General features: G+C 40.9%; 2 protein-coding genes across 3 annotated transcripts in view; both read right to left on the reverse strand.

The window, feature by feature from the left end:
• Nucleotides 1–11,816: 11,816 nt before the first annotated feature.
• On the reverse strand, nt 11,817–20,535 carry CNTF (ciliary neurotrophic factor). Its single transcript, XM_058526817.1, has 2 exons — nt 18,660–20,535; nt 11,817–17,413 (listed from the first exon to the last, which is right to left on the reverse strand). Exons 1-2 carry the CDS (start codon nt 18,771–18,773, stop codon nt 16,925–16,927), a joined length of 603 nt encoding a protein of 200 aa, XP_058382800.1. The 5' UTR covers nt 18,774–20,535; the 3' UTR covers nt 11,817–16,924.
• An 81-nt stretch (nt 20,536–20,616) lies between these two features.
• ZFP91 (ZFP91 zinc finger protein, atypical E3 ubiquitin ligase) overlaps nt 20,617–27,829 on the reverse strand; it is a 37,032-nt gene continuing 29,819 nt past the window's right edge. For both annotated transcript variants that reach the window (XM_058526820.1, XM_058526819.1), the window contains exons 10-11: nt 24,726–24,825; nt 20,617–24,393 (exon numbers count right to left, since the gene is read on the reverse strand). In XM_058526820.1, the coding sequence (XP_058382803.1) occupies nt 23,883–24,393; nt 24,726–24,825 (611 nt within the window). In that variant the 3' untranslated portion in view covers nt 20,617–23,882. The remainder of the gene's footprint in view (nt 24,394–24,725; nt 24,826–27,829) is intronic.

Below are 27,829 nucleotides of genomic sequence, written 5' to 3' on the forward strand. Positions count from 1 at the left end.
TGTAATTGTTATAAAATTCATGATATCAATCTGTTTTCCTGGAATCATTGCCTTGTACCCAAAGACCCAAAAATTCTCTGTGGTGCTTGGTCTAAGAGTTTTTTTTGAATAGGGCCTGACCTATTTGTGGATCATGAAATGAGTTAGGTTGTGATCAGCATTTTTTTAATGATATAGAAAATAAATAGTGCATTGCATGAAATAAATATAGGAATTGTTTTGTGAAATTTTGTTTCATTTATATGTATATATAAAGTTGATCATATAAAATTGCCCACATCCAATCATTTTTGACTCACCAAAAAAATGGCAGCTTTGTGTAGTTTAAATTAATATATATGTATCAATATACTGGGTCACAATGTAAAATATATTTCAGACTGTGATCACAGTCAAAACATTTGAAAGCCATGTTTTCGATGGACATTCCATGAAGCTTAGCTTTGGAAAACTTATATGAGTCCCCACCCTTCTATCTCACCCTCAATCATCCCTACGGAGGAGACTTTGTTTGGAGGTCCTGTTAGCTCAAGTACGCCAGAGTAAATTGCCATTCTCTAACCCAAGACAGAAATCTCTTTGGAAAGAGCTTCAGTTTTATAACGTTCTTGGAATGTAGGTCTCATGGCAATTTAACCCTAGAGTGTGGGTCTCTGGTTGTCACAAGAACAAACTGAGGGTGTCCCATTAAACCCTAAAATTGGTACCACAGGGCATGATGACCTAGTCCAAATGGGCCTCTTGCTGTGTGAACTTTTAGAGCCAATTCTGAAGGCACATGGAGAGACCCTAGGTGCTGGTAGTCAGGAAGTGTGGCCTCACAGGTTGACAAGACCCCACATCCCTGACCTGGGTGACCTAAGTGAGTCATATTAATTCTTAATGTTTCAACTACTCTACTACAAATTGGAATATATCAAGATACCAGTGAGAAAGTATTGGTGCAAACTCTGAGTCTTGAGAGGAAGAGGTAATCGAAATCCAAATAATGCTGGGACGTTTGACATTATTTCTCCCTCTGGTCTGATGTGGGCACATTGGAGCTGAGTGTCAGCTAAGGACTGAGCAACTGGTGGCTCTCCTGAGCATTCTCTGGACTTGTGGTCACTACCATTTATAGAGACTTTATCTATATGAAAATATACCTTTATAATAGCATCTCACTTCATCTTCACAAAACCAAAGGTAGATAAGTAATTCTCATGTTATGGATGAGGAAACGGAGGCTCAGAGAAGTTAAGTGACTTGCCCAAAGTCACATGACTCAAATATTAAGAATAATAATGGCTAGTACCTACTGAGTATTTAGCATTTGCCCTTTGCAAAGATTATTTCATTTAATTCTTTGAAAACTGATTTTAGTTAGGCACTGGGAATATCCCTATTTTACCAGAGAGGAAACTGAGGCTCAGAGAAGTTAAGCAGCTTTTTCAGGAAACTGCAGCTGAGCATAGAAGTAAAGCTATGGGCTTGGTCTGGGTCAGATATTGGCCTCTGGTAATTCCTGGTGCCTCCGTTTGGTCCTCAATAAAATGGAGTTGGCGTGTTAAATTTCTCGCTTAGTTGAGAAGATTAAATGAACTAATGGATGCAAAGCACATTGGAACAGCCTGGCCTTTCTAAATTTGAACTCTGTGACGCTAACACTATGGGGTCCAATTTGCCACCGCTTTAAGAGTGGGCCCCCAGGGGCTGGCCCAGTGGTGTAGTGGTTAAGTTTGCGCTCTCTGCTTCAGCAGCCTGGGATTCATGGGTTTGGATCCTGGCCATGGACCTACACCAGTCATCAAGTAATGCTGTGGCGGTGTCCCACATACAAAATAGAGGAAGATTGGCACAGATGTTAGCTCAGTGACAATCTTCCTCAAGCAAAAAGAGGAAGATTGGCAAGAGATATTAGCTCAGGGACAATCTTCCTCACCAAAAATAAATAAATTAATTAAAAAAAAAAAAACAGTGGTACCCCAGAGTCAGCAGACCTGGGCTCAAGTCCCAGCACAGCTGCCTACTAGCTCTGTGATCATCAGCAAATTATCTCACCTCTCTGAGGACTAATCTTATCTATAAAATGAAAATAATCATAAGACTGATGTCACAAATTGTTACAAGGATTAAATGAGATAGTGCAAGGAAATCCCTTAGTACAAGGTCTGGCCTGTCATGCTGAACTGTCATGATGGGCGATAATTCTGACAGTGATGTGTGGAGACAATCAGAAGAGTACAGGGTATACAAAGATATATGATCAGGGCTCACAGCTGAGTGGGTCAGACACTCACAAATATAAATTACTCATTGTGAAAATGTCATAGAGTTTCAAACAAAATATTATGGGAAAATGAATGAGGGACACAAATTCGAATGGGGGGGAGGTGCTGTTAAGGCTTCTGGGATGGGATGGGATGGGATGGGATGGGATGGGATGGGATGGAATGGGATGGGACTCCTGGTCTCAGCCAAGCACATTTTCAGATTTGTTCATTTCTGCTGGCCTGGGAGTATCCTTTCAACAGCAACTGAACGCCCCTTTCTTTTTTTTTTTTTGTTTTTTTTGTGAGGGAGATCAGCCCTGAGTTAACATCCGAGCTAATCCTCCTCTTTTTTTTTTGCTGAGGAAGACCGGCTCTGAGCTAACATCTATTGCCAATCCTCCTTCTTTGTTTTTTTCCCCAAAGCCCCCCAGTAGATAGCTGTATGTCACAGTTGCACATCCTTCTAATTGCTGTATGTGGGACACGGCCTCAGCATGGCTGGAGAAGCAGTGCATCGGTGCGCGCCCGGGATCCGAACCCAGGCCGCCAGTAGCAGAGCACGTGAACTTAACCGCTAAGCCACCGGGCCGGCCCTGAACGCCCCTTTCTGATGGTCTCAATTCATCTCCTGGAATAGCCCCCAGGTTCCGAAAACTGAGCTCTCCCACTGAGATGGGTGATGGGGTGGGTATCGGGGCATAATGGAAGGTATTGGCATGGGATAAAAAAGAAGAGGAGCAGAATAGACCACCCTCTAAGTAGGGTGGCCATCTAATTGATCGTCCAAATCTGGACTCTTGTTGAAACTGAAGGGAAGTGCTATTAATAGTTATATAGGACATGTTACCCAGCACATGTGTCCCTCCACTTTTATAGGCAACTGTTTGCCATTGGGTCCTGACCCACCTTGCCCCCCTGATCTCCAGCTTGCCTCTCCCCATAACATAGCCACTGTCTGCACACACTGATCCCCACGTCATGTCAATTCCAGACAGTGCCTTCGCCTGATGAAATCTTACTCATCAGTCAAGACTGGGTTCAAATGTCACCTCCCCCGAGCAGACATTTCTACTTGTCCCCTCTCCTACCATCACACACTCCTTCAATCTCCTAGGAAGAATTCATCTCTTACTCTTCTTAACCTCTTTAGCAGCATATTACTAGGAGCATGTCACTTTGCATGAGTTCTTTACTCAACTTGACATGAGCTCTTTGAATGGAGGGAGGGATGGTGTGGTGTTCATCCTCGTTATTTCCAGAGCCCAGCTTCAGGCGCAACACGTACAGATGCTCTAGAGGTTTGCTGAATGAAAGAAAACAGAAGAGATGGTGTGAGGCCACAGGTGATAAGATCCAGCTATCAAATCCTTTTAGGTTACCTGCCCCTTTTGTATTCTTAAATGTATTGTTATTTCGTCCATAAACCAGTTTTAAGCCTTGTTTTGCCCATTGTAAGTGCTCAAATAAATACAAAGATGAATAAAACTCTGTTTTCACAGTCTCAAAATATTCTAGACAAGTAGACAAAAATAAAAATAAAAGGGATGGGAGGGGGAGGTGGTAGCATAGTGTAACCGCCCAGTCTCCACGGTTCCTTTTAGAACTCTGAGTAACAGGGAGAGGCTGCTGAAATTCCATCCCAGCTGATGATAGAATGTAGACTCCTGGACTCTGTCGGGAGTTCTTCCTTGGACATTATACCATGTGTCCTTCTGTAACAGGCTTCTCTTGGACAACTGGGTTGTTGCTATCTTGTGAACACTGTAAGTCATGTAAAACAGAGAGATCTTTCTCCTTCTTTTGACTTCTACAAAGCTTAGAACCAAAGTTTGGCCCCTTCTACAACATTTTTGTTGCTGGACTCAATCTAGTTCCAACTTTTCTGCCCTTAATTCCCCTTGATTAACTCATTTTTCAAATTTTTATGTTATAAGATATGTTTTCACATAAAACACTGTATAGGGGCTGGCCCCGTGACCTAGTGGTTAAGTTCGGCACACTCCACTTTGGAAGCCTGAGTTCGGTTCCCGAGCATGGACCCACACCACTCATCAGTGGCCATGCTGTCACAGCGACCCACCAACAAAATAGGGGAAGATCGGCACAGATGTGAGCTCAGAGTGAATCTTCCTCAGCAAAAAAAAAAAAAAATGTTACACCATATATTCTTTTTAAAAAGTAAAGAGAAATGGATACAGAACTGAGCAGTTCTGGGGAAGTCTTGTGAGGGAGGACCTGACAAACCTCTGAGCCCCACCTCCCAAGCCTACTCCTTATCTCAGGCCAATCTCACTATCTCTAGCCTTAAGCTGGGCCCAAATCCATCCTGTGTAGTGATTGTTCTCTTTGCATCATAGAGAGGGACTTTTGTAAACCAGATAATCTCCTGTTATCTCAAGGAGTTCCTGAAAATTTGACAATGAAAACTTATTTTTTTTTTTTTGTGAGATCAGCCCTGTGCTAACATCTTCCAAGCCTCCTCTTTTTTTTTTTTTTTTTTGCTGAGGAAGACTGGCCCTGAGCTAACATCAGTGCCCATCTTCCTCCACCTTACATGGGATGCCACCACAGCATGGCTTGCCAAGCAGTGCGTCGGTGCATGCCCGGGATCCGAACCGGCAAACCCCGGGCTGCCACAGTGAAGTGCACGCACTTAACCGCTTGTGCCACTGAGCTGGCCCCCAATGAAAACTAATTTTAAATTTAATTTTAAAACTATGCTAGGGAGTAATTTTTGTTAAAGCAGATTGGAGGTGCAAATAAAAGTGACGTGTGTGTATGTTGTGAAAAAAATGTGTTGCCGCATCAAAAGGTTGGGAATCACTAAGTTATAGGCAAACAAATCAGCAAGGTCGGGAGCTCAAAAATCAGACTGGGGTTCAAGGAATCTCTGCTGATCTTCATGGTTTGAGGAGCCCAGGGTGGGGAGAGTAGGAGGTAAGGAAGTTAAGGTATTTAAATCATTCATTCATTCATTCCTAAGGGGCTCCTGAGAAAGATGACCCTTTACTAAGTGCTGAAGATAAAAAACATTGATGGAGAAAATATAGGAAAAAAAAATCTTTGTAACCTTGAGTTAGACAAAGATTTTTAGATGTGACACCAAAAGTACAGTTCATAAAAGAACAAATTAATAAATTGGACTTTGAAGAAAATCAGAATACATCACCCCAAAATATGCTCTTTGACATAAAAATTATTTTGAGTTAAAAGCAATTAAGATGCAGCGAACACAAAAATGCTACCCCTTTTCTGCTTAAAGTCAGGATATATAGTAGTCCTCTCTTATCCGCAGTTTCACTTTCTGCGGTTTCAGTTACCTACCGTCAGAAAATATTAAATGAGAAATTCCAGAAATAAACAATTAGTAAATTTTAAATTCTGAGCCGTTCTGAATAGCGTGATGAAATCTTGTGCCTTCTGGCTCCATCTTGCCTGGGATGTGAATCATCCCCCTGTCCGCTGTATCCACGCAGTATATGCTACCCCCTGTTAGTCACTTAGCAGACGTCTGGATTATGAGACCGATTGTCCCAGTTTCACAGGGCTTGGGTTCAAGTAATTCTTATTTTCCTTAATAATGGCCCCAAAAAGCTCAAGAATGGTGAAGCTTGCAATTCAGATATGCCAAAGAGAAGCAGTAAAGTGCTTCCTTTAAGTGAAAAGGTGAAAGTTCTCCACTTAATAAAGAAAGGAAAAAATTGTATGTTGGTTGTTAAGATCTATGGTAACTTTTATTACAATATTTTGTTATAATTGTTCTATTTTATTGTTATTTTAGTTTGTTTTATTATTATTTATTGTTGTTACTATTATTATTTATTGTTTTTAATCTCTTATTCTGCCTGATTTGTAAATTAAACTTTATCATAAGTATGTATGTATAGGAAAAAAACATAGTATATATAGGGTTTGCTACTATTTACAGTTTCAGACATCCACTGGGGGTCTTGGGACATATCCACTGCAGATAAGAGGGAACTTCTGTAAATTCTACTTTTACTGAAGACAGATAAGAATTAGTCCAGAGATAGCACCAGAGGAAACTGCAGACAAACCTTACTCCATTAGTTTCCTTCCATATGTTTACCTTCCCACACTTTGCCGCCCTTGGAAAGCCTTGGCTTTCCTTTGTCCTGTCATTTCTCTACAAATGTATTCTTTGTTGAATATGCTATATAAGCTGGAATTCTGTGCCGCCAGTTTGAGTTACTTATGGTTCAGGTTTCTCCCTCGTGATGTGCGCTGCATGCTTTAATAAACTGTTTTTCTCTTGTTAATCTCTTTTTGTTTTATTCTATTCTGTTCTATTCTATTCTGTCTTTGTTCTACTCTGTTCTTTTGCCCAGAGTCCCAGCTGAAAATCTAAGATGAGTAGGAGCAAAGTTTTCTTCCCCTACAACTTCATCAAAATTAAAAACTGGGTTGAAAGGAGAAGGAACCAAAGCTCTGAAGCATAATATTCATATAAAGCTGAGGTCAGCAAACATGGGCCACAGCCTGGGCACCAGTTTTTGTAAATAAATTTTTATTGGAATGCAGCCACACTCATTTGTTTACTATTGTCTATAACTGCTTCCATGCTACTGTGGCAGAGTTGAGTATTTGCAACTTGCAGCTAAAATATTTACAATCTGGCCCTTTAAGAAATAGTTTGTGAACTCTTCATGTAAAGCACAGATTGTCCAATGGGAGCCAAGATATATTGATCCCTTCAACACCACAGTAACCAAGTGGGGACTGAGGCTGCCAGACATACCATCCCTACCATAGTCCAGTTCCTTCCAGCCTAGAGCAGCTTCCTCCTAGAGTCTAGATCCCTTCCAGTTTATCCCAGTGTGCCATATGAACATTATCATTTCTGTGAAAAAGGTTGGGAAACATTGGTCTAAAACAGTGATCATTCTTCCATGACATACTACCTTCCATTGCCTTCATTGCTGTCTCTCTCTGGCCCCCTCCTCTCATTCGGGTTACATTTGGTGAGCATCTACATATGCCGGGGAAGACATAGCCCCTGCCTTCAAGGAGCCCACACTCTAGCAGGAGAGAGGCATACACACAAACAGTTAATATGCAATGTGCTAAGTCATAGAATAGTTATATAAAGAAAAGTATCGCTTGTACACCCAAATACCTCAATTGGAATCTCAGCTCTGCCAACTACCAGCTTTGCAACTTTGGGTGAGTCATTTAACCTTTCTGAGCTTCAGTTCTCACATCTGTAAAGTGGAAAAGATAATACCGTCAAGTGCAATGGGTTGTTATGAGGATTAAATGAGCCACTATATGAGAAGCATCCAGTTCAGTGTCAGAGCTCAATATTAATATTATCGTTGGTAGCAGTGGTAGTAATGGTAATCAGTGGTAGAGCAATAGTGATGGTAGATGATGTAGAAGGTGCTAGTCACAGCGAAGAGGAGAGGACAATGATATAGGTGTGTTGATCAGGGACGTTTTCACAAAGAAAGTGACATGTGGTCTGGATCTTGAAGCAAGAACAGGAGTTAGTCATGTGGGGAAGGAGGTCGGGGCACAGATAGAATAAAATGAATAAAATGAAACTCTTCTTGGGAGACATAAATGTGCCCAAGATGGGAGATGCAGAGTGGGGTGATTTTCTGATACGCCTTGAGTCTACTAAAGCTCTGATGACCATCAGAACCAGAGGGGGCTCCGCACTTTAACTTGCACAAGGGGATCCTTTCAGTTCCCTTTAGGGCTAAGGCAGAAGACCTGACCTGACCTTGGTGATTTTTCTTTATTTTTTCCTTTCCTTCCTTCTTGTTGTTGTCTCTTGTATGCTGACTTTAAGAGGGTCATTGATCTAAAACCTTGAATGGCTCATTGCTTATAGAACGTATCTGAATTCCTCAGCATGGTGTTCAAGGCCCTTATGTTGAGCTCCAACCTTCCTACCCAGCTTCATTCCCAGTCACTCACCTCCCCACTCTTTCCTCCACGTTTCCTATGCTCCACATTCAACTCAGCATATTTAAAAACCAGACTTGCAATCTCCTATGCTACCCCCAATATCTGTTCCCCTTCCGTGTTTCTTGCCTAATTTATTCACCACCCTAGTTGGGAGGGGGTGCTTTTTGGTTCTTCCTTCTTTCTATAACTCACAATCCTTCTTCCCAACTTCCCATGCCAAATCCTCAGTTATGATTTTCAGAGCTCTCTTCTTTTCTCTGTCCCCACTGTCACTTTTAATTCAGGTTCTCCATCATATGGATTTTTTGCTTCCAGTCCTGCCCCCATAAAACCATCTGTGCATAGCAGCTTGAGTGCTCATTTTAAAAATGTAAACCCTATCATGTCACTTTACTGCTTAAAAATTTCCAATGGTTTCTCTTTGTACTGTTGATACCCTTTATCCAAAGACCACCAGGGCAACGCCTATAGTCAGACAAAGTTGGGTTTATTAACTTAGTGCAATGAGAGAGACAGCACAGTGTAGGGGACTTGGGGGCACCTCAGTAGGGAAGTGTTAGGACGGATTTGGACTTGGGTTAGTTTTGGGAAGGATTCAGTGAAGCATAGTTTTGCTCTGGAGTGGGCGCTGTCAGAAAGCAGGGACAATTCTATAATTGGATATCTTGATTATTTTTATCTTGGAAGAGCTGCTCTTTGTTATCCACGTGGAAATACTAATCACACACTGACTTCTGTCAGAGTTGGTTGTAAACCCGTTGTCTGTGTTCAGTGGTTAGAATAAAATCCAGATCCCTTTCCACACATAATCTTATTATTAGTGAGAGAGAAAAAAGGTAGATCCTGATGTTCAGAATTAATCTGACCCTCACAGCTGGACTGTGATTTTATAAGCTGGTCTGAGGCTCACAGCCAGTGAGCCTACACAATCTAAATGATCTCGTAGAAGAATAACCTCACACAGAGGTACCCTAAGACCATGATAAATGAAACAAAACAAGGCCACTTCATAATTTTGTCTAATCGCAGATAAAAGCAACGTCACTGTGCCACCCACAAAATACCTAGTCAGATAACTGCCCCTACTGTCTGAACAGCATTCAATCAGAGCAAACCTCTGCTTCCTTAGGCCCTCCCCCAAATCACCCAACCAAAGCCTAAATCCTATCCTAGGTTCTTTCTAACACTCTCTGCTCGCTGCAACAAGTAATAAACCCACCTGTTCAACTACAGGTGTGTTTCTCCTGGTCTTTGGCCGAGGGCCTTGGAACTGGCACTGTTCCCCTGCTCACCTGGTTTCAGCCACATTGGCCTTCTTTCAGGTCCTTGCAGACAGGAAGCCCATTCCTGCCTCAGGGCTTTGCACTTAACAGTTCCCTCTGACCGAGAAAGACCTCACCCTCAGGTCTACTGCTGGCTCCTTCTTGTCATTCAGCTTTCACGGGAAAATAGCTGCTTGAGCAAGGCCTTCATCGCCCCTACTCTCAGTAATTCTATAATATACCTTTTTGATTTGCTATATAATTCTTATCACGCTCTAAATTACATTATCTGACCCCAATAGAATGCAAATTTTGAAAGATCAGGGACTATGTTGTGTTCATCCCTGTATCCTAGTGCCTCTAACATTTCCACGAATAACTGAAATGTATCTTCCCTTGAGCATAACAGCATCTTCTTAACGGATGTCTCTACCTCAAGCTGCTTTCACCTCCAATACAGCTCTTACGTAGCTGTCTGAATTATTTTTCTAAAACAAAAAGTAGATGCTAGCGCCATCACTCTTCAAAAGCCTTTCGTGGGGGCCGGCCTGGTGGCATAGTGTGTGTGGGCTCTGCTTCGGTGGCCTGGGGTTTGCAGGTTCAGATCCCGGGTGCAGACCTATGCACCACTTATCAAGCGATGCTGTGGCAGTGTCCCAGATAAAGTAGAGGAAGATGGGCATGGATGTTAGCCCAGGGCCAATCTTCCTTAGCAAAAAGAGGAGGCTTGGCAACAGATGTTAGTTCAGGGCTAATCTTCCTCACCAAAAAATAAATAAATAAATAAAATCCATAAAAAAAAAAACGAAAACCTTTCATGGATTCTCTCTTCAAGGCGTCATCACCTCATGCCTCTAGTCTCACCTCCCACTGTGACTCCTGGAGAACCCTGAGCTTTAGTAATGGTCAACATTCCTGAACATGCCACATGCCTTCCAGCAGCCAAGCCTTGACAAGTGCTGCTGCTTCTACTTCAAAAATGTTCTTGCCCAGGGGCCGGCCCAGTGGCGTAGCGGTTAAGCGCACACGCTCTGCTTCTGGCGGCCTGGGTTTGGATCCCATGCGTGCACTGATGCACTGCTTGTCAGGCCATGCTGTGGCGAGGTCCCATATAAAGTGGAGGAAGACGGGCACGGATGTTAGCTCAGGGCCAGTCTTCCTCAGCAAAAAGAGGAGGATTGGCATGGATGTTAGTTAGCTCAGGGCTGATCTTCCTCACAAAACAAACAAACAAAAAATGTTCTTGCCCATACCCTCCCCCTTATATTTTCCTGAGGGCAAAATCCCAGTCATTTTTCAAAGCCTAGCTCCTCAAGGTCTCTCCAATCCTTCCTTCCTCTAGGTTCCCAGAGCTCTTTGTTATACATACTGGTATCACTAACCACACCCTGACTTCTGTCACAGTTGGTTGTGCACCTGTTGTCTTTCTCAGGAGGCCATGAGTGTTTGCAGGGCAGGGAACTATCAGCTCTCAGTGCCTCTGCTTCTTCAGTTGTAAAATAAGAATCTTTGTACCAACCTCATAGGGTCCTTCTGAGGAGTAAATGAATTAATGCACATAAAGCAATTAGATCAATGATGCACAGAGTGAACACCATATAAATGTTTGCTACTATCATTAATATTCATTTCCATATCTTTACTATTGGCCCAAAGTAGGCGTCAATATGTATTGCTGTTGAATTTGGTTGAGGTGGGGCAGGAAACTTCCCAAAGACAGAGCCATAGAGCTTAGAACCAGGCTGGGAATTTTTTTTAGTGGCCTACTAAGTTATTTATGTAACTCCCAACCCTCCTTTTAGTCCAAGGTGTGGGGATAGGAGGCAGGGATTGTTAAGTAAGAAAAGAGAAAGTAGTCGTAGTCCTAAACCTCTACTTAGTGGTGTGGCATAGGGTTGGTGTGACCTAAAGATAAGACACCTGCCTCAGAAATTTATTTTTAAAACGCTTCCCTGGATCCCTCATTCAAATGACACTTATCCTGGAAGGAATAACATATTTAACCACTATCTCAGAAGAATGTGTCCGACTTTTTCCACAGTATCAGGAAGAGATGAGATGTAGGACCAACAAATTATAGCAGAGGTGGAGTTAGAGGTGGCAAGAGAAGTCTGGGTTATGAGTTGCTGTTCCCAGCTTCCAAGGGCTTATTAGAGGTCAGGGTGCTAGAAAGCACTTGGATATAAGAGTAAAAGGATGTAAACAGAGACACCATGTTTTCTAAGATGAGGTTGGTCTAATGCAGAAGCAGGGAGGTGCAGTAGGGAATGCCCCGGACTAGGCTGTAGTTCTAATTCTTCAGCTTTCTAGCTGGGACACCGGGGCACATTACTGAACCTCTCTGGCTTCCTTGTGCTGTGTTTAATGATGGGATTAAACTAAACCAAGTTTGAGTTCCTTCCGGTATTCAGAGGAGAATGCTGGTATATGGTGGGACAACTCTCAGTCTAAATGCATGCTTTAACACATCCTGGGCGGTGCCTTGGTTTGCACGTTTCCTTGGCTCTCTAGAGGGCCTGCCAGGTTCCTCCAGAACTTGTCTGACCCCGCCTACTGGGAAAGCCATCTCTTCTGGGTGTTGTGAACAGCCTGAGTCTCGACTCTCCACAGAGGTGGATAACTCCTGGAGGCTGTGTATGAGACTGGGTCGGTCTCTAGTGGCCAAAGGCCCACAGCTACAACAAAGTAAAGTCCAGGCTGTGATCACATGGATCCTCGGAAGCAAATGGTATTTCTCTGAGGTGCTTACAGACTTCTCTCCTCAGTTGAAAGTCTTACATCAATCCAAGCTATTTGAGACATTAAATATACTTGATGTTTATACGTCATTTACAAGTACTTTCAGATACTCAATTTGTCTAAACCATATGACAACCTGTAAAGATAACTGTCATTTCCATTTCATAAATGAAGCAGCTCAGAAAAAGTGACTTGTCCCAAAGTTTGGAAACTTAATAGGGTTTGTCACAAAGCAAGATTTGGTACAACTCTTGCTGGCTTTACCCAAGGAAAGTGAATTAGAGATGAAGAATGGATTTCTGTAGGAGTCCCACAGCAGTGGGGTGTACTGGAGTGAGTTTTGGAGCCGGAACTAAAACTCCAATCCTGTCATATACTAGAAGAGGGAACTTGGACAAGTTAATGCTCATTCTCATTTCCCTCATTTGTGAAGGAGAGAAAGGATCTCAGAGGATTAAATGACATACAGTACTGTAAGGCACCTGACATAATAAGGAAATGCAGAATTCGTTTGATACCACCTTGAACATGTGGATAAAAATATAGAATCTCTTAGCAATTTTTCATATTTTCCCCTATGTGATTTCCCACAACTTAGTTTCTACCTTCCAACTGACTAGAAATGGGCTAGTCAGGGTTCTTCTGTCTTTCAAAGGCTTGACTGGGAATACTTGAAATTAAACCATATAGAAGGAAATCTTCCTCACCTGCAGGCTAGCTGATAGGCATAGGGGCAGTCTACCTTTTCTAGGCTGGCTCGCCTTGGGATTTTTTTCCCAGTGGCCTAGCATAATGGAGATTTACCTAGCACACTTGATTGAGCCTGGCCCTGGCTGGAGGATTACACTTCATCCAATGTTGAACTCACTTGAAATTCCCCTTGTTCATCCAAAGATACACAAATAAAAGAAGCAACTCATGGTCTTGCTGAGGTGAGATCTTTATTGTTAGCCATTCTTGCATCTTTTATTTTCTAACTGCCAAAAATAGATCGATCCAAGTAACATAAGAATCTCATGCGCGTGGATTTTCTTATCTCATACCCCACACAAATTTCATCAAAAGATCAAATTATATTTTTACTTTCTTTATCTGTAAACCTTAGAGCTTTATAGCTTTTGAGCGGAGAGATGAAATTTTCATCACTTTCACTTTTTGAATGTACCAACATTCAGAGGTCTCATTCTTGGGTCTGACGCTTGACGCTGAGGTGGGATGAGGCAGGAGGCCAAACCATTCTTTCTAGGCCCTGGCCTAAACGCTGTTAGTAGCGCGCGCGCGCACACACACACAATAAATCAACTGAAGTGGTATCCAAATTCTACTTTTTTTTTCTCCTTTTCCTCTTCACCAATCCCTTTCTCATCCTGGTGCATTTCTATTTCTATTTTACTCCTCAACAGAGGGAGAAGGTACTCAGCCACTTCATGAGGAGCTGAGGATTCATAAAGAAAAGTCATTCTAAACAACTTTGCAGATATGTCTCCCTGAAATATTTACTTGTCCTCTCCCTGTTTGACCAGAGGTCACAGCAATGAGTCATCCATTGGGCTTTAATCCACAGCAGCCTGAAATAACAGCAATACCAGGTCTATGACTTTACACTTTCCATATTTATTAAAACTCTCACTTCCCTCAAACCTGATCATACTAAAGCTAATTGTATCCCACACTTGGCCTTCGAGTTTGTGCTAATTTGCAAGTCTTTTCCAAATCACCCTCTTAAATCAATGAAGAATTTATCAACTCTCATACATGCAATTCCTTGAGAGATTCAGGAAAACTGAATCTGTCTCCCCACAGAGAGGACTTTTTTGGAGACAACAGGATGGAAGGAATCCTCTTTACAAAATAAGAGTTAGGGCCTAGGAATTAAATTTATGCCTATTAATACCTTATTGATATATAGTTATATATATACACACATATTAATACATATGATATAGTTTATATGTATATAAAAATATGATTCCCCAGAGATCCTATCCATATACAGATCTAAGAAACAAAGGAACTAAAATCTGAAGATCAAAAATCTCTTTTGGGTTGTGGATCCTTAAAAAATATGTACTTTCACAGTGTCGCCATTATCCCTAGGTGTATTACGAAACGCACACCCTAGAGCACTGGCATATTGTCAGTCCCTCATTCAGTCTGTTTCATCCATTTCAGATGAGCATGATGCAATGTCTACACATGCAGATCCACACGTTTATGTCTTTGTTATTATGACTAAGTGCTCATTTCCCTCTTACTTTATCTACCTTTTTCTAAGGAGTTTCCCCACACTTCTTTTGAGGCACATAGCAAGTTTCTTGAAGGAGAAACTGACACTTAGCTCTTAGCACAGAGTTGGGAGTGCACTCGGTAGACTTGCTGCTTTTGCGACCTAATTGAAACTTACACATCTTCCTATTCCCTCCCATTCAATAGCTAGTATTTGTACCTTTTCTGGACCCTCCGCCACTTCAAATGTGCCTCGTCCATAAATACTCCTTCACATGCAACTCAGCAAAGCTTAAGCCATGCTCCATTGATTTTTGGAACTTCTGCAGATGTCTGCCCTGCCACACCTGCTGAATATAAAAACAAAACACTTGGAGAGGGGTCACTCCTTTCAGATTCAGCAAGTTTGTCATTAGTTATTCCCCATCAAGAAATTTTAGTCATTCTTTCTCCATTATACAAAAAGAACCTAAAATACTGTACAGATAAATCTAAGAGCTTCACATTAATAAGCAGGTACTTTATCAATCAAAGATACTGCTGTTGCTGTTAAGCAGAAGCAACAATTTAAATAAGGAAAAGCTTGAATGAAATAAGCCTCTATGTATTCACTGGGGAACTATCTACCTATACCAAATCACAAATAAAATAAAACCAACAATAAACCTCTAGTGGTTGCTGGACTCAGATGTTTATTATTGCCTCACTTGCTTCTAGCCAGGCAACTCTTCCGTGTTCCTCACCTCATGACTTCTCTTTATTTGGTGCTCAGCCAACCTCTGAGACACAACTGAACTCCTCCCTCCTCCAGGAAGCGATTTCTGGCCCTTGTTGAGCTTCCTTTTAACTCCATAACACTTACACCTGTGCCTTACAATTCCAGCCTAGTATTGATCCCCTATATGCATACAACCTTGTTTCCACAAATGCACACTAGAGAGCAGGGCCTTTCTTACCCTGTATCGCCCCAACGCCTAGCCCAGAGGCCTCTCATAACATTGACTTCATGGAGTTTTGGACATGAACCTATGTAGGGAAGGACACAAGCTAATCACCCATTCCACCTCATGCGACCTTTGGGAGCTAGCCCTCTCTAACTCATGGTTCATTTAAGAATACCGAAGCCCCAAACAAGTAAACTAAATTGATTTGGGTCCCCAGTTGAAGATCTTGAGTTTTCACTAATTGGTAGTGTGAAACATGGTACACCTGAGAACTTCCGGATTCACACTGCACTACTAGTTCACAGGCCCGACTGCAAATGACCTTTTCCATTAATGCCCACATCTACTACCTGGCGCCTCTCACACTGTGCTTCTCTCAAGAACATTAAATGCAGAGCTCTGCCTCTTTGTTGTAAAGCATGGAGGCTTTGATGTATATTGTTTCAGAATCGCCAGCATTCCCACGGGGAACAGAGTGGGCCTCACCTTCTTCTCATGACTAAGTGCCGAGAATGTGTGGTGAAGGAGTTCTGTGACTTTTTAACCTGAGTAGTAGTCCACCCACTGTCCATGAATGCTTGGGTTACAGTGTCTGTATCACTGCACTGCTGATTACAATAAATGTGAGGTAACCTGGTATCCCAAACTCAAACTCAAGAACATTAGTGAACACTTTAAAAACAGGTTGTTATTACTGCACATCCCTATCTGCTTAAATTCTGAAGTTTGGTGGGCCTAATCTTCTCCCCAAACAGAATCTTAAGATCTCCATTGCTCTCTTTGCCAAGCATGGACAGCAAATACTGCCTTTAACACTAAAATTGTGCCATTCAGGACATGTACTGGAGGTTGTTTCTTCAGTGCTAGGATTAGTCTACATGGATACATTTTCCAACCCTCTGTGGCAAAGAGGTGCAGTGATGGAGGTTCATAATCAGGCCTCTAGAGTGAAGGGCACATAGGCTTTGGAATGAGAAAAATCTGCGTTCAAACTTAGTGTGTCACTTGCTAGATGGGTAACCCTGAACAAATTATAAATTTCTGAGAGCCTGTTTTCTCATCTGCCAAATGAGAATACCACCACCTCCCTCAACAGGGTTGTTGTGAAAATTATAATATACATAAAGCCTGTGACATATTACTTTAATACAGTAGATAATAAATGTTAGTTACTATTTTTATTATCCAAGTTTGAGTTGGCTAGAGTCTATGATTTTTAATTCACTGTTAGTCTTCTCAGAAGAGTCATCCAGGACTAAAGTCAGAAATATATTTATCCTGTGAGGCTGTTAAATGCCCGTAAAGGTTACTTAGTGGGTAGAAAAGATTAGAGCACTCAGATGGAAGGATGTTGTCCCTGCCCCACTCCCTTATGGCCTCAACACACATACACATACACACACACACAACCCAGACTAAACCTGTATGTCCATTTGTCCATATCTCCAACCCTACTTAAGGAAAATGCCTGTGGTCTTAAAGGTTTTTCAAAAACTGAAGAGTGGGAAGGTGAGGCCTCAGAGAACTACGTATATTCCATTAGAAAAGAAAGGAAGAAGGGCAACTGCTACATTTTCTTGTCGTTAGCAATATAATGGCTTCCATGTGCTGAGATCCCAGTTGGATGAGAAGAAATGACTCGAAGGTCATGGATGGACCTCACTGTCCACTGTGAAAGCTCTTGCAGCACCTTTAGGCCCCAGAGCTTCTTCTCAAAAAGACCAACATCTCCAACAGTAACAGGAATCCCATCGGCCTCACCGGGGGGGATCTTGTATTCCAGGAGCACCATTAATTCCTCCAGCTGGTAAGCAAAGGCAGCAACTTGGAGCAGAAGGGTATGTATTGCTTGATGGAAGTCACCTTCAGCTGGAGTAAAATGCACCTGTTGGTCTTCTAAAAGCCTGGTCAACATAACATGGAAGGTACGATAAGCTTGCAAGTTCTCTTGGAGTCGCTCTGCCTCAGTCAGCTCACTCCATCGATCAGTGCTTGCCATTGGCACACCATCCACAGAGTCCAGGTTTATGTTCTCATTCAGGCCCTGATGCTTCACCTGGCCAAGGATACAGAAAAACATCACATCTTCTGTAATCACTCACTTAATCTCTAAAGCTCATATAAAATCTTATTCACCTCCCTGGTCAAGGATCCAAACAGTAAAGAAAATAAAAAGTCCAGAACAGGAACTCTTGATTTAGGGTCCATGAATGGACTTTAGGAAGATCCTATTCTCCCTGAAATTACACATACTGCTTTGACTACTTGTTCATTTTTCTTGGGAGAATCTGCAGCTTTCATTAGCTTTTAAAGGTTGAAAACCACTGGTCTAAAATAATTTTTTTTCCCAACTTCAAACTCCTTCCTGGACACTGATATATTTTAATCATACTGGAATTTAAGTTTTTTAAACATACTGAAAGATACTCGTCACACCCAGGCAGCCCTAGAATGTAGGCATTGTAGAATTTTTCGAACTGCCCTCTCCTCCACTGCCCACTCTCAATGGTGAGGCTAATTCTTTAGAGAAGTCAGTGATAACTAGTATTAAAAAAAAAAAAAGATACTTCAAAGAGTCTGATTTCTGACTGGTGAGCTGTATGAAGATAAACCAATTCTCAGAGAACCTAGATTCAGAACTCTCCATGGGGGCCTGCAGTGTTTCCACAGCAGGCCTTAGGTGGAGACTGATGGTGATCTCCCTCTATCAGAAAACCAATCTGGAACTCCATGATTGGCTCCTTAAGAATTTGACACTTCCTCAAGTCCCCAGTGACTCTTCTAGGGGATCCTTTTGATAGTGTAGGTGACCTTTCTATTTAGACACAGGGATACTTTTGATGTATGTAATTAAAAAGTGGGTGGCTAATACTGTATAGAAATTGGTTGGGTTTATATTGCTCTTCTCCCAATCCTATAAACCTCACTCTGCCTTTCATTTACATAGCTCAAACATTCAGAACAATGTATATAAAAAACTCAAACGTAGAGGGCCCATAGTTAATCTGTTCTGGTAGAATTCAGACTGTAGGCAATCAAATTAGGAACCGCCTCCAAGACATATACCCAATCCTACCTAGAACTTTATATTTTTTTTATTCAAGGAACATGTCTCCTAAACAGCCTAGAGAAATAAGGCTCATAAGTTTCCTCAAGGGAAAAGGCCATGTCAAATAATAGGTGCCCAATATATGACTGTACGATTAGGGCTTTCATAATTGGTAATGGGGCTGGAGCATGATGAAGAAGCTGGATCAGAAGAGATTAAGTGAAAATAGACAACAGCAAAATAGGCAACTTACATAAGATTCCATAAGAGCAGTCAGGTCTGAACGAATCTTCCTTGCTAGCCAGATAGAGCGGCTACAGAGGTCCCGGCGGTGAGGGGTCAGCGGTGAACGCTCTGCAAAAGCCATCCCCTAACTCAACTGTCCCAGGAAACAAGTGAGCTGGGTTTGCTTCTGTCTACACTGGTCCAAATAAGAAATGTGACTCTCAGACTAAATCCACTGGGCATTTCTCTACTAATGGGATTGTGCACCCCACCCCCACCCCCTGCCTGACTCAGAGGTGGCAGCAAATTCCTGGCTGTGGATTTTTGTGCCTGTGGAATCAAAGGCCCTTTTAATCAGCTTTTTTTCCTGCAGCGTCTGCCTCCATCTCTCTCCTCCACTCAGTGCCTAGCGTACTTGTTTTTATGTCATTGTTTTGCTTTTGTACTTAGCAACAAGGTCACTCTCACACTAATCCTCATGACACCCCTGCCTAATGTAATCTATTTTATCTACACATATAATCAGTTCATTCTATTATCACCTTCCCTTGTGCTCCCTATGTCCTTTTCTTTCTTTTTTTGGCCTGGTAAAGTATTCAACAATATTAAGTTGTTGTTATTGATAAAGCTGCCACTTATTAAGCATCTACCCTGTGCTAGACACTGCCCTAAAGGCTTTAAAGCCTTTATTTGATCTTTAGAATAATTCTATGAGGTAAAGAGTATCTTCCCTATTTTACATAAGAAGTAATCGACGCATAAAGAAATTAAATAATGTGCACAAAATCCAACAACTAGGCTCAAAATTTAAATATCGGTCTTTGATTCCACAGCTGTTTCTCCCACTGACTTTCCAATTTCATTCTTTAGGTAGTTCACATTTTGTTCAAGAAACAAAAGTTTACATGAAATAGGTCCTTTAAAAATACACAATCTTTTTCACTTCCATCCTTTTGCTATATATTTAAAGTTAGTTTAATTTCCATTTGATTAATAATCAGCTATGGAAGCATCTCTAATCTCAATCACGGTGCCTTCCTCATAGCTACAGGATGAGGAAGGTACTGTTTAGGCCTGTTCTCTTCCAAAGGACAGGCAACACCCAACCCTGACTAGCTAACATTTCTAATGCAGTCTCACTCAAGTGAAAACATGCTTTTCTTTTTTATCTTTATCACAGTCATACCACATTGCTTCTTAACAAAATAAGAGAATGAGCTGGGCTTTGAAATGAGGGCAGAGTTTAAAAGTACTTGGAGAGCTGTTGTTCTGTTGCATTTAACTCACTAGGTGAGAGGATGATGCTAATCCGGTCAGAGTTGCAAGTTTCATCCTCAAATGAATCAATTAGCTCTCACTATTTCCTTGCCTCAAAGCTGAAATGCCTGCCTTCTCAGGGGCAAATTTCTATAGGTAAACAATAAACAAGGGATACAAAGGAGCAAGAAATGAGGCCTGGGCAGCTGTCACAGTAGGCCTTTTAAGAAGGTAGGAGGATTCTATTTTTTCTTTTTTTTTAAGTTGGTACTTTACGTGGACATCGAAGTTTTGTGAAAAAGCATTGATATTAAATGCTATCAAGGTTTTGTCACCATCAGAATGAAATTAACCTCACAGCTTCCTTAATGTTCTCTCTACTAGATTAATATAGCCACCTTTCCCAGTAGAAGTCTGTCAAAACATGGCAGGGCTTTCCAAATTTGCCAAATTATCACAGAATCATATGGCATCTCAGCATTAGAAATCAAGAAGTAAACTAAGTCAACAGTTAACTACCTGATTCTCAACAAGAGCAAACAACAGTATCTGCCACATAAAACTTTGCTCTGAGGGCACTTGGTTTTCTCATTTAGCAGCTTCGATAGTTTCACTGTAACTCAGTACAACCAAGGAAGACCAGTTGCTTCCATGAAGACAACTTTTTATTTTTCTTCTTTACATATTTATTTTGGATATGCCTTACCTAGATTAAGAGAAAACAAGGATTTGAAAAGCAGAGTATCCCTTTTATTATAATTTCTTTTTACATAACCTTTTCAACCTAGATTCAGGTAACTACCTGTCTCTCCCATCAAAGGAGAAGGGTCCTGCACATTACAACAGGCAAAAAAGGCTTTTAGAAAATAAAATATTTTAAATTGATCCATTACAATTTTTCAATTTTCTTGAGTACATTGGAAAGTGGGAAAAAGAGAGGAGGGAAAAATGGTACTTCAAACAACCAGACTGTAATAATCTTAGTTAGGTTTAGTACACTCTATATTTTTTCTCCAAACAGGTACAAAGGAGGTTCAAGTGCTCTAGGTGGATGCTTTTCCATGCCTTCATATATTTCAATACATATTTTTTACTCCCAGTAATCCTGGCCAGTGTTTATCTAAACTCTCTGAAGCATTTTAAGTCTCAAAATAATCCTGGGCAACAACAAACAAGGGGAGGCTCATCTCCCAGATATAATGCTTGCATCTCAGTGACATTTTAAGAATTTAGAAATTGCCAATTCAAGATGGAAAATATGCAGTGGGAAGAGTGATTAAAAAGGTAACAGAATTTGACTAAGAGTAGGAAAAGCAGAGTTTTAAGATTAAAAGAGCTCCTTAGAAAGACAACAAAGTAAACAGCATGAGGAGCAGAAAGGAAAAGGGAAGAGAGCCTAGTATAAGATAGTTTACTTACACCAACTCTTACTATGCTAGCATCTGTTTCTCAAAAGGCAAAAAATCAAGTCCATGAAAAATATTTTAAAATTGATTGCAAACTGCTACAATAATTTATTGAAGCAAATCGTAGGCAAATGGTAGCTACGAAGAGGACCAAAAAAAAAAAAAGAAAGAAACTTTCTCATTATTACAACTAGTTGCTTTTGGCGGGGAGAGGAGTGGGATATAGGGAAGAACATCTTCTCCCTCTATCTCATAGTTTTGTTTTTTTTTATGCAGTTTGCTTTGTGTAGGTGGCTAAAATATCTGACAACTAACCACTGCAAATATAATTTATGGAGACAACGGATAAGATCAATGTGACCAAGACAAAAGGTAAGTGCAGGGCATAGATGCTAGCTAGTGAAACAGTACAAACTGGACTTATATGGGAGTAGAACAATTATTTGTAGACCCATCAATTAATATTATAATATTTTCAAATCTACCCAACACACCAAAGTCAACTCCAAATCCTTACTGTTGGGCAGGAAAGCATACTCTACATCCCTTTTATCCTTACGCTTTTTTCTAGCCTCACACTGGAGGGATGGCAAATCTGCAACACTCTAAAAAGGAACAATAGCACATTTAAGACTTACTGTAGGTGTTTCACTCCCTATTCCCTGGCATCCCAACCACTGACCATAGTGGGTGTAAAGTAAGCCTCTTTCAGAGATGACATTTTGTTACCACTCTTTTTGGGAAAAAATAAAGAGAAAATTGATAAACTTTGTAGTTTTAGTGTTTGTGAAAAACAAGCTGTTCCTTATTTTGTTCTCAGCAAAACTTCATTCTTTCCAACAGCCATCATACATTTCTGACAAACAATGAACAGGGCAAATCTTTAATTCCAGCTTCCGAGGTACAAAGGAGGATAGAGATTGCCCTTCTAATTCTTTAAAAATGAGCCAAAATATGTTTTTAGTCTTCTAGGAGTTACGAAAACTTGTACAAAAACACTACCTGTCTCTCCCATGGACAGTAATAAGCAATCCACTCCATGAAAATCCCTATTCTTGAGGGAAGTGGTAATTCCCAGAATTTCAGGTGAAAGCCAAAGCCATTATTATCCAGATTATTAACTTTGTCTACTGAAGCCTTTCCTCTTCTGAAGTGTTAAGTAAAAGAGAAACAAAACAGAGCAATTTTCTTTGACTTAAAACTGTATGACTCACAGACTATTCCTTCACTAATGGCAGTGTCCTTCACTAATCGAGACCTGGAATGAACCAATGATAAAGCAAAGCGAAAGCAAAACAAAGCAAGGGGCCAGAGTTGGGCCAGTAGGGAGGGATGTGTAAAGAAATGATGGGGACAAAAGAGAAAATAAACAAATTCACAAGAGATAATCTTTTATCTGTAATCAGACCCTGAACCACATTCCTCACCCCCTCAAAATTCCTAAGTCTCAATGCTCTAAAAACTCAAAGAGCACTAATTACCACAAACCTAACATCCTTCCCTAAAAAGGCTCCTGGAAAAGCAACTAGGCTACTGTAGTGATTTTGTTAGTGCTGAGGACCAGCTTTCTTTAAAGGCCACTGGAGAGCTATGATTTTATAGAGGCTGGCTGTGCTTCTTCAACTCTATATCTTGCCTTCAAAAAGTACCTCTTATGGAAAGGACCATGTCAGAATAATCTAATTTCTCCCAGCCCCACAAAATATAGCAACAAAGACAAAAAAAAAAAAAAAAAAAAAATCAGATTTTCCATTAATAAATAAGGAATCTCAGGTTCCACAACACAAAAACACACATGTTCAAAGTGCAAATTTCTGCCATTAGTCTGGGACTTTTCTCACTGATCCAGAGCCCTGTCTTATGGTCAGAGAGACCACATAGAGAGGGCAGCCCCCTCCCTGTTGGGAGCCTGCTTCCAAGCAAGTGAGCACCATTGAGAACCATACGGAGGTGTTGGGAGGGGGACTGAGGTGCTGGGGTCAGAGGAGGGAGGTGGTCCCCACATATCCTTCCTTTCCTAAACCCAATGGGGAATGGAGGAAAAGGGGGTGAGAGATGTGCGCTGTTTTAACAGCTCACCCTGCTAAGGGGCCCTAAAGTGCCAAGTCAAGCTGCAAGCCTCCAGATTAGAATTATGTGATACTTTGAGGATAAGTGTGCTGCAGTACGTAGAAGCCAGAACTATGGGGTAGCAGTGAAGGAGTTTGGAGGACAGTAATATACTATTAAGAGTTAAAAGCTGATCCAGAGCACATCAGAGTTACAGGTTGGAAAAGGGGATCTGCCGATGAGCAGGCAGTCTGCCTGGCTGGAACTGAGTATAACCCTCACTTTAAGAGCTTCTTCTTCTTTTTTTTTTTTTAAATCTACCTTTCTGGTAAAGGCAACATCAATTTTATAAAGGGGACAATAGCAGAAGTGTGTGTGTGTGTGTGTGTGTGTGTGTGTGTGTGTGCTGTGATCCACAATGGAAAGAGCAGGCCCTTCAGTTATTTTACTAGATTTTAAATGCTTTAAATTTTTTTTGTCCTTTTTATCTTTTAAATACAAAGTCTGAGCTGTCCCAGTGCCCAAAGTCTTCCCTTCCACTAAGGTCCAGTAGAGTCTGAATCTTCAATCAGAACCTCTGTGGTAGCACCGAGTATATCCGAGTTCATGACCAGCCCTTCAGTGCCCCCACTGCTGCCACTTCCCACAAAGATCTTCCCATCAGCCATCAGGCTCACCCGTTCCGTCCCACTACAGTATGACTTTGACATCCCTTCAGCTTCTAGCAGGAGGCACTCTCCAGAGGTGGAGTTTCCCAAGGGCTCAGGAAGAAGAGGAAGACCCTGACCATCTGCAGGTTGTGTCAGGGACTCTGGGTTAGTGCCCAAGATATCTGTGCTGGTGATGAGGGCGCCTGCATTGGCAGCCAGAGCTTCGGCAATCAGCACCTCAGGGTGGCTTTTTGCTTTGTGTGCCACTACGCTGTCTTTCTTCTCAAATTTTTTGCCACAGATATTGCAAGAGAACTGGTAGAAGGAGTCTGCATCATGCTTCTTCATGTGCCAATTAAGGGATGCCTTTTGCCGACAAGTAAATCCACATATCTCGCATCTAAGGAGAGTGGAAGAAGAAATGGCTGATCAAATAGAGAAATAAAGAAAGCTCTTATTCAGGGTCGGGGTGAGAATTTAAATGGTCAGTAACATATACTTCTTGTGAAAGATTAGCAAAGTTACCAGATGGAAAAATCTGATTTTTTTCTTCTGTTTCTTTGAAGAACAGAGGAAACAAAAGAAAAAGGTCACTAGCTACCTCTCCCAATCAATACCCACTCTTCAATTTGGTATAAGTAGACCAGTGGTGGCCGAAATGTTTGAAAAGGGGCTAACTCTCGAGTAGGGTATATGCACTTCTCACCCAGATGTTCACCAGTAAATACTCACTGTAATGGCTTCTCGCCAGTGTGAATCATCCGGTGCACTGCCAGGTTGTGGGAACTCTTGAAGGCCCGAGCACAATATTCACAGATATAATCCCTTTGATCTAAGGAAAAAAATAACGTGGTTAGTGTTCCATTTAGAATCCCCGTAAGTATTTTTTCCTAGCTTACAATAGGTAAGCAGATGATCAGGCCGGTCAATTTAGAGTAAAAGCAATACTATTTTCAATGTATAAACATTTTGGATAAACAAAATTTAAAAAACAAAGACTTTTCATCTGTTTTTTTTTAGTCTATACGTTCAGTAGCATAAGGACCTATCAAAACAAAACAAAAACCTCAAAACCTAGAAAGAAATATGAGAACTGGAATCCTAATCTCAATTTTACCAGTAATCCAGATCTTGGATAAATTGCTTAGCAAGTAAACAGCTACATTTTCCATCGATTTTATTCTTTAAAATAGTTTTTTCGCAGACTGTGAAAGCTGAATATTTACGTATAAAAAATATGGCATTCAAACAACAACAAAAGAATTTGGCATTCCCTAGAAGAAAAGTGATCCACATCGACAGTGATAATCATATCTTCCATTTCATGTTCAAAAAATGTTACTCAAGATAAACAATTTTTGGGCCAGCCCCATGGCTTAGCGGTTAAGTGCGTGTGCTCCGCTACTGGCGGCCCGGGTTCGGATCCCGGGCGCACACCGACGCATCGCTTGTCTGGCCATGCTGAGGCCATGTCCCACATACAGCAACTAGAAGGATGTGCAACTATGACATACGACTATCTAGTGGGGCTTTGGAAAAAAAGTAGGAGGATTGGCAATAGATGTTAGCTCAGAGCTGGTCTTCCTCAGCAAAAAGAGGAGGATTCGCATGGATGTTTAGCTTAGGGCTGATCTTCCTCACCAAAAAAATCAAAGATAATTTAAAGATTTTTTTCTCCAAAGATTCCAGTAGCTGCTATCAAATATATGCAAACAGCACCTGTATTTCATTTCCTTATTCTCCTCCCCCACATCTTCTGCACCATTCAATTACTTCTCTCTTTCATTTCATACTCCCCCCAAATTTCATGATTTTTTTTTAAATTTTTTGTTTATTGCAGTAACATTGGTTTATAACGTAAAAATTTCAGGTGTACATCATTATACTTCTATTTCTGCATAGATTACATCATGTTCACCATCAAAATACTAATTACAACCCATCACCACACACATGTACCGAATTATCCCTTTCACCCTCCTCCCTCCCCTTTTCCCCTCTGGTAACCACCAATCCAATCTCTGTCCCTATGTGTTTGTTTATTGTTGTTATTATCTACTACTTAATGAAGGAAATCATACGGTATTTGAGACCTTCTGCCTCTGACTTATTTCACTTTGTGTTATACCCTCAATGTCCATCCATGTTGTCAAAAATCATATGATTTTTGATGAATTTGATAACATGGTGTGGAATCTATGGGGCAAAGGAGCATTGTACTTAATTATTTCTTTATCACTTGCTTGGGAAGAGAGTGGACAAACAGATGTTCAACATATACTTGTTGAATGAATGACCACTACATTTTCTATGCCTTTCACTCAAAATTAATAGAAATAGTCACAGTAAAAACACAAGGATAAATTAAAAGGTAAATAACCCAATTCAATCCTACACTCCATCCCTAACAGTTCTAAAACCAAGCAGGGCAGAAGAGTTAAGTTTTTATCAAACTTGAATGTACTTAGGAATCACCTGGGGATCTTATTAGATGCAGATTCAGCAGGTCTGAGGCAGGGCCTGAAATTCTGTATCTCTAACAAGACCTCAAGTGATGCCAATGCTTGTTGGTCTATATTATACATGATACGTAGCAAGGTCTAAAAATGTACGATTCTAACCTAGGGACAACTCTTAGTACCTCCCAGGTCTTGTCCACTTTTCTAGCTCCATAGGTAGCATGGCAAACCCGGGTGTGGCATCCATTTGCTTAAATAAATTTACATATTTTCAAAAGGAATCTATCTGGAAAAGGAAAACTCTCTAATACTGACATCATAAAATTGTACTAATCAAATATAAATATTCGGAATGGACTAAATTTCTAAAACAGTTGATCATAAGAGGCTTGTGATATTTAGCTAAAAGAATCTAAACTGGTTGTCAGAAACTATTTTTCTAGAGGAAAAAGGAGGAGGAAGAGCAGAGAAACGGCACCTATCAAGAAACAGTGGAGATAGCATACTCTCCGAAGAAACATAGTATGATACACAGCCTGTAAATTTTGGGTGACTGAGACCTGAGTTCAAATCCTGGTGTTTTCAAAGTCTACCATGTGCCAGGCCCTGTGCAGTAAACAGCACTTTATATGTTATCTCATCCTTATAATAACTCCATGATAGTGGTATCATTATTATCCTTATCGTACAGATGAGGAAAAGAGAGAAGGTCAGAAATTAAGTAACTTGCCTAAGTCATACATTTAGTAAATGACGGAAAGGGTACACAGATCACTAAGACATTGGGCTGGAGACGTGACATCTCTGCAACTGGAATTCCTAGTCTTAACCCTCTAAGATTATTGAGAAGATACATGTAATAATCAAGTTTCTGGCACATACTCAATTAGCTGTAATACCCAGCCCAATTTGTTCCTATTAGCTACACTGCACTGAGACTGTCAGTAGCTAAAAATGAATGCAATTTGAATTCATTCTATAGTATGTATTACAAAGACAGTTTATCTTTTAGTCAATAGCTCCTATAGAAGGTTACATGGGAATTCAATAGCCAGCCTTTAAGATTTCAATAGCAGAAGTCCCAGGAGCTATTTAGTAGTTACCATAAACTATAAGTAAGCCTCTTTACCATTTAGGCTGTCTCTTCATACTTTTCACTTTCAGTCCATAAGAGCTACTACAAGTACCTACTTGAAGCAGAATTAGAAAATCCTAGTTCTGCTAAAAACTGGCTGTGTGACCACAGGCAAGTTACTTAACATTGGTAGGCCTCTGTACGGTTTCTTAGCTGTAAAGTAAGGCTAATACAAGCAAACCTGGTGGTGTTTAATAGATGGATAAGCAACAATACATATAAAGTGTTTAGTCCACAGTTGA

This window comes from Diceros bicornis, chromosome 31, assembly GCF_020826845.1.
Source record: "Diceros bicornis minor isolate mBicDic1 chromosome 31, mDicBic1.mat.cur, whole genome shotgun sequence".
In the NCBI taxonomy this organism is placed as follows: Eukaryota; Metazoa; Chordata; class Mammalia; order Perissodactyla; family Rhinocerotidae; genus Diceros; species Diceros bicornis.

Bases quoted from the DNA above. Each gene is read 5' to 3' on its own strand.
- CNTF (XM_058526817.1), bottom strand. From the start codon at position 18,773: ATGGCTTTTGCAGAGCGTTCACCGCTGACCCCTCACCGCCGGGACCTC. The intron at 17,414-18,659 runs GTAAGTTGCCTA...ATCCTTGGCCAG, and splicing joins CTGCTCTTATGGAATCTTAT to GTGAAGCATCAGGGCCTGAA.